Here is a 7602-nt window from a genome sequence, read left to right as displayed (position 1 = left end):
GCGTCAAGGGGCATGGCGTGGTACGCCCTGATGACCCTTTCTTGTTCACCTCTAGTCCATTCATCTTCTCAAATGGTGTATGTTGCTGATTTAATAGATTCACCATAAATTTCTTAATATGTCCATTTGATATTGTTGATGTCAATATTTTTTTCTACATATTTGATTAAAATTAGTAAGGTTTAACTTTTGACCAATCCTAAGAACGCTTTACATTTTAGGATGGAGAGAGTACTAAATATGACTCAAATTGGTTCAATTAATCAACAATGCACACGAAGTTCATTCAGTTTCATTAGAGTTCCCCTAAGTTGATGAAACTGAATGAACCTATGGACACGAATCTCAAAATGTTAAAATGAGTGAATCACACAAACATGCATCTTTATTCGATAATGAAGACGATAAATGTGACATAGAGTCCACAACTGATTCACCAAGCATAGAGTCCACAAGTGAAACATGCATGCACATGGACCTGCTTAATTCACAAAACAAATCCGAGCATGCCGACAGAGTCCAAATCAAGGAGCCCCAAGCCCCGTGCCGCGAAACTTCTCACGGACGATCTCATCTAGCCGCGTCGCCATATCTGGCGTCATGTGGTTCACCCAATCTCCAGAGACTCCTTTCCTGAAGAATGCGTCACGGGGCATGGCGTGGTATGCTCCCGACGAGCCTTTCTTGTTCACCTCCAGCCCCTTCATCTTCTCGAAGCTGCACAGCTCCACCACGCCCTCCACGGCGCCACCACTCTCCTCGGCGGCCGAGAACGGCCGCCCCATGAACTCCGCCAGCCTCCTCACATGATTGCCCGTGTCCTGCAGCAGGTCCTCGTACCTGAGAAAGAGCACCCGGTCGGGGCGCGCGAGGCTCGCGTGCCAGTAGGTGAGTACATGGTCCCAGATCGGGCCGACCGCCACGGCGCCGTCGCATACGTGCTCGAACAGCTCGGCGAACGAGAGCTCCGGCTGGCGTCGCCGGAGGAAGTGCCACAGCGAGACGACCATGTCCTTGGGGTCCCTGCAGATGTACACGACCTTGACGTTGCCGCCGGTGACTGACTCGGGGAGTAGGGTGTACGGCATGTGCGTGTTCATGAGCCGCGGCGACGGCAGCTTCTCCAGCTTGGCCTCCTGTCCGTCCGCGAAGATCTCGTCGAGGAACGGGATGCAGTCGTGCGGGTTGAGGCGGAGGAGCGGGTGCTGCGCCGGCTCCGGGTATGCGTCGCGCGTCATGGTGGCGAAGGCCAGCGCCTTCAGCCACGTGGTACCGCACTTGGGGTAGCTGGCCAGGATCACGTCGTCGCGGCGCTGGGCGAAACGGCGCTGGAAGACGACGGTGCCCGCGACCCAGTGCTCCGGCAGCCAGAAGCCCTGGTACAGGCGCAGCTCCAGGCCGGCCTGTTGCTTGCGCGGCAGGGTGGCCACAAAGTCCCCAAACTCTTCCTTGGCTGGTCGCTTCGGCACCGTACCGTCGTCCACGTCCGTGAACGGAACAGGGCCGGAAGTGACGGTGGGGATGGTGGCCATGGATGATGAGAAGAGAGTTAGCTGCAGGGCGATGTCAATAGCAGAGAAGCGATTGAACTCCAGTGAGTAGTGATCACTGCTCAAGGATGGCAATTCCACTCATTTGGGGAGAATATATATATGGAGTTGCATCATTGCATCGTGCTTGGGCTAATTTTGACTAGCGGCGGATCAAACTTTGACCTGGGTGCCGTGCGGCCAGACAAGTGGAATCTTGTCTTTGCCAACAAAACAAAAAGAAAGTGATACCTTGCCGTGCCCGCCAAGAAGCTGAGCCCCATCCGATCATGCTTAGTTTTTTTTTTAAAAAAAAAAAATGAAACCGTGTCTAGGAGGAACTAGACACTTTTTGATATAGTAGAAGCGGGACTTGGCGTGACAATTCCGAAATTCGTCCCTGACAGGAATCGAACTCCGATCGTTAGGATGCGCCACTGCGACCCCAATCACTAGGCTAAGCCCAGTGGTTGAGGTCGCAGTGGCGCACCCCAACGACCAGAGTTCGAATCCTATCAGGAACGAATTTCTGGAATTCTCACGCCAAGGTCCCGCTTCTACTATATCATTTAGTGTCTAGTTCCTCCTAGCACTAATTCATTATGCTTAGTTTTTTTTAGTATTGCAAAATTGAAATCGATGGAATACAAATACCCATACAATTATAGACACACTCTCGAGTAAGTATACAAATGTGTAAATAGAATGTCTACTATCTTGAACATGCAATCACAAGCTCAGGTCCAAAATATAGGAAGTTAAGAATGTGAAAAACAAATTCCGAGAAAAGTTAAGAATTTGAATCAAAAAGATATACTCCCACTTGCCCAGGAAAAAGGTGGGGGTAACAGGAGAACTATCCCAGGTACCAAGCCAGCCCTGCCAATCTCCCACTTGCATCCTGACATCTCACCTTTGAGGGGTGTGCTGAGCGGAATCGCTAAGCCACCACCACTAAGAGCAACTCCAATAGTATAGTCAGTTGTTGGCTATAAGCAAGATGCCATGTCATCTATAGCTAACATGTAGTTAACAAGTATAATAGTTGGCTATAAGAATGTACTACTTTCTCAACGGAGGATCCACCTTTCATTCACACAACTTGTCTAGGAGCACGTGCTAGAGCTAGCTCTTGCATAGTACTACATACTAAGAGCAAGTATAATAAGGCCTACTCAGCTGGCTATAAGGGTTAAAATAATATATTCATGCTTAGTTGGAGGAGAGAGAAGAGGAGTGGTCTCTCATGCAAGAGCCAGCTCTAGCACGTGCTCCTAGGCACTTTGTGAGAGTGAAATGTGGGCCATACATTGATAAAGTAGTACATGATTATAGCTCACTATTATACATGTTGGCTCGATGTTAGCTACAAATGATATGGCACATGGCTTATATAGCCAGCAGCTGACTATACTATTAACTAGTAACATCACACATCTCAAGGCATTTTGGTGACATGTCATGCTAATAAATGAAGAAAGAGAGTGAGGTGGTAACTAGCTATGTTACCATAACATCACACACCTCAAGGCAAGATGATCTACAATATAATAAATGATACAATGCATGACACCACATATAAGTTACTACCCACTATGAAGGTAGTAACCTAGACTAGTAACATGGTATATGTTACTAGTCTAAGTTACTCCCCACTATGATCAGCCTAAGAGCCCACTTACATTCTCTCTCATCTTCTCTCTCCTCCAACTAGACACAAACATATTATTTTAATGCTTGTAGCCAGCTGATTAGGACTTATTGTACTTGCTCTAATGTGTTATTTGGTTTCAGGCTTTCCCGAGGGTTTCTCGCGTTTTCCCTGGCCGAAGAAACCACGAGGCAAATGGCCCAGGGTGATCCCACCTAGCCATTTGGGTGTCGACGGGCTGAATTTGCCTTGACAATTCCACAACATTCCCTAGGAGAACCATCCACGAGTGTGTAGGTTGGGAGTGGACTCTCTTGCGATAGAGACGCGGCTGCACTTGGAGCAATGTCTCCCGATCTCCTATCTCCAGCGACGGCGAGCCTTCCGCCTCCGTCCTCCTCTTGTTCAAGATCTCACTGCCTCCGTCCGAGCTCTCCTCAACCCTTCTTCGCCCAAGATTCCTTCCGCCTTGAAGCTCTTATCTCCTCCAGCGACACAAGTAATCCCCTTCACTTAATTCTTGTTTTGTTTTTTTATCTCTCTTTTATTCCCTCCCTGATTGAGCTGAATTCCCTCCAGATCAACCTCGTTGCTCCAGATCACACTACTAGAAAACATCTATAGGTAATTATCTTACCCGTGGTGTATTGAAACTGTGGTGTGCCATGGGTAGTTGTGCATCACCAAGTCCAACTTACCCTTGGTGCACCGTTAAAACTAGTGCGCCACGGGTATTCTTGGGCTGAGTTGGTTGGTCTGGGGCCACTTAGCCGGTGGTGCACCACAGGTATGTTTGGTACCCGTGATGCACCTGTGCGTGGTGCGGCATGGCTAAGTGGTGGTCCGTGATTATGATGAAATAGTTCTCAGGAAGTTGCAGTGGGATGAAATAGTTCTCAGGAAGTTGCGGATCCACCACTAGCATAGTTACTTAGTTGATTATGATTTGATGTGTCTTTGTTGCACGTGTGAAATAAAGAGAGACCCGGATAAAGGTGCTCCGAGAACATGGGTATGGTCATAGACTCTTTTACCTCGTACCCCTCGTTGAGACATGGTCGAAGGATGCGGCTGCGCAATGCTGCACCGCCATATGCGGGAAGTGAGGGCGGAGAGGTGGGCCCGGGAGCAGACGGCCAAGGAGGAGAACGATGACAAGGCTGGCCCGTCGAGCGCGCTGATCAAATCGAGTAGACTAGGATTTAGTTGAATTTTAGTAGTTTTCATTCAACTTCTAAATTATGACTAAATTTTAATGAAATTTATCGGTTTAGTTTGAATTATTCCCGACCCATAAAACAAGGTCGCCGGTGCGGGGTGGGCCTCCCCAAATAGAGAAGTAGCTGCCAGCGACTCCAATAAGACACTGCCGGCCCCATCGCCTTTTTGGAGCCGCAAGTGGAGATGCTCTTATGCATATACATATTTATTTTCTTCTGACCCAAACTCGTATTAACACAATTCAAGATATCAGACATTCGATTCACATTTGCATATGCCACGTTATAAATTTCATATCCTTATTTCAGCTATTCGAGCGTGTCCAGTTTTGTACTCCATATTTTTATCTTAAAGAAAAGTACATCCCATACTTTTATGTACTCCATTGATGTTCAATCTATTATATACTAAAAGCAAAATACAGATGTTTGAAATAGAGACACCACGTTAATCCACATCAGTCTAATTATTGTGGTTGTTAGATCTAAAATTTATGGTGGAGATTTAAAGATAACAAAGGTTACGTAAAACCATAATTGGTACTAACAGGTCAAGGATATCACGTATCGGAAGTCCTTTTATTTTAAGAAAACTGTCATGTAAAGGAGTTAGTAAAGCACACGATATGGACACAAGAAAAATCAGATTCCGGAGATCCAGCTAGCCACGAACCAACAACTTATACCCAAGTTTCCATATGTATGTGAAGCAATAAAACAGCTCGCTTGCAATTTAAAAGGAAAAAAAATACAAAGCTAGGTATAGCGTGCATAGCTAGGATTCCATCACGACATATAGAAACAAAGGGACGTCATCATGGGGTGAACACCATAAACCAAGATACATGCATGAAAATAATAACATAATTAAAGCTGGGGTAATTGACGCATACAATATGGACTCTACCTATTTGCACGGGATGGTCGTCTCGAATCTGTTCATGTGTTTCCATTTTGCTGGTCGCCGCTTTTCCGTATAGCGTGCATAGCTAGGATTCCATCACGACATATAGAAACAAAGGGACGTCATCATGGGGTGAACACCATAAACCAAGATACATGCATGAAAATAATAACATAATTAAAGCTGGGGTAATTGACGCATACAATCTGGACTCTACCTATTTGCACGGGATGGTCGTCTCGAATCTGTTCATGTGTTTCCATTTTGCTGGTCGCCGCTTTTCCGTACGAAAAGCTACTCCATCGAAATCCAATTTCATGGTTAAATGGATGTTTTACGTGCCATGAAATAAGTTTGTTCATCCGTTCTAAAATAAGTATCTTAATTTTTTATAAATATGGATGCATCTTTAATTAAATGAAACTAGAAACATGTGTATCCAGATAAAACTACACACTTAATCATGGAGGAAGGACTACTCTTCCCAAAAAAAAAAAGTAGGTACTTTTACCCTGAGTTGGAAGAAGGAGAGTCCCTACTATGACGACCGGCCGAGCATCATAAAATTCATGAAAGCGTTGGTCTATTCAATTTTTTAAATATTTTCCCAAAGGAGCGAGAGTGAGTTTTGTGTAAAATGATTAACGGTAATATATTCAAGCTATACCAGATCACTTGCATATCCTATGATCATGGCTCACGCATTTGCACATGACCGTGAGGAACATAAGGACAAGTGCAGAGTTTTAAGCGCACACGAGCTCCAGTGAACTTGGGATTTAAAAATAAAAAAATTCATGTTTAATGCTTTCTAAAAGCATTTATATAGATGCATGCATATAATTTTTACATGTCTGCGGAGATTTTCCACGTTGAATTTTGGCTTCACAAAATTCCGAAAACCATGGCCTTAAAAAGGTAAAAAAACAATTCCACTTTTTATAATATTTGTGTTTTTTTGTACAGACCACATATGAATATATTTTTCAATGGAAATATGGTTTTACATATATACTAGAAATGTATATGTGCCGGTATTATTATATTCAGATTTTTTCTCTTAAAGAAAATTATTTTTATTTTTATTTTTTCTAAACCAATCTCCTAAAGTTCAAGAGCCAAATTAAATTTTCCCAATATATCATATTAACACATATGTATATAAATTTTATCATATTATTAAGATCATCGTATTTTTTTCACAATTGTACATATAGGCTAAAGATATATTCGATATATAAACTTTTGTTAACTAGATGAATGGTACAATCCTATGACATAAAATCCATAGCTATATAACATTTACAATTTATTTTCGTTATTTTCTCTGTGAAATTCAGAATTAGAAAATGAGAGAAAAAATGATTTTGTTTTCATAAAAACTCCATATCAAGTAATGCAACCAATTTTTTTATAGAATTTACTGACCAATAATTGAATATGCACATACTATGTTTTCTTACATGGACAAGTGTTGGGGGCAACTTGTGTAAGATGGGCATGAGCACAATATTTTGGGAACATAAATGCACGAAGTGGAAAAAACACATCACTTCGAGTTACATTGAGGTCTTATGTGAAAGAAAACATGTGGAATACGCATGTAAGAGTGTGTGGTGATAACTAATCGGTTTGTTCAATATTTTTTATTTATACATAATAGATATATCATATTGTACATGCGAGCCAATACTCAGCTCATAGATACCAAGTTTTATTTGCAACAATGATATCAATAAGAAGAATGGATTGCATATAGCTATATAGAGATTGCAGCTTACTTTGTTGGTGTCGCAACTCCAACTTTTTGTGTTATAAAATTACTATTGAGAAAACATGAACCACTACCATCCGACTTCCGTAAGAGATATTTCATTATTTTTTGTTATTTCTTTGCAATGTACTAATATATTAATTTACAAAATAGAGATAAAGTTAGCAGGTACCAATTTATCTATTTTCGCAGTGAAGGAGACGAATAGAAAGAAAAAAACTTTTAAATATTTTAAAATATTTTTTTACAATTTTCCCTATAGATGCTGCCCTCGCATTTGCGAGGGCCACCATGCTAGTTTAGTACTAGTAGTATCAAACAACTAAGCATATTCTCGGAATGGTCCTCTACTTCTTGACGGGCACGGCAAGATAGCACTTGTCTGTTTTGGCACTCAAGTCAAAGTTTGGTTCGTCACTCGTTAGTCAAATAAGCACAAGCATGATGCAGCGACCTATATATTCTCCCCAGACAAGTGGAGCTGTCATCTTGTGATCACTTGCTGGCTAGGAGAGTAGAGTACA

The 7602-nt window shown here is 42.7% G+C and overlaps 1 protein-coding gene across 1 annotated transcript; it reads right to left on the bottom strand.

The window, feature by feature from the left end:
• Positions 1–363: 363 nt before the first annotated feature.
• Positions 364–1717, bottom strand: LOC124678409 (flavonol 3-sulfotransferase-like). The gene has a single exon (XM_047214305.1). The coding sequence runs from the start codon at positions 1530–1532 to the stop codon at positions 525–527; it is 1008 nt and encodes a 335-aa protein (XP_047070261.1). The 5' UTR covers positions 1533–1717; the 3' UTR covers positions 364–524.
• Positions 1718–7602: the final 5885 nt, after the last annotated feature.

The sequence above is a fragment of the Lolium rigidum genome, chromosome 7 (genome assembly GCF_022539505.1).
Source record: "Lolium rigidum isolate FL_2022 chromosome 7, APGP_CSIRO_Lrig_0.1, whole genome shotgun sequence".
NCBI lineage: Eukaryota > Viridiplantae > Streptophyta > Magnoliopsida > Poales > Poaceae > Lolium > Lolium rigidum.
This window is presented reverse-complemented; position numbering and strand designations above follow the sequence as displayed.

Coding starts and splice junctions, on each gene's coding strand:
- LOC124678409 (XM_047214305.1), bottom strand. CDS start 1,532: ATGGCCACCATCCCCACCGTCACTTCCGGCCCTGTTCCGTTCACGGAC.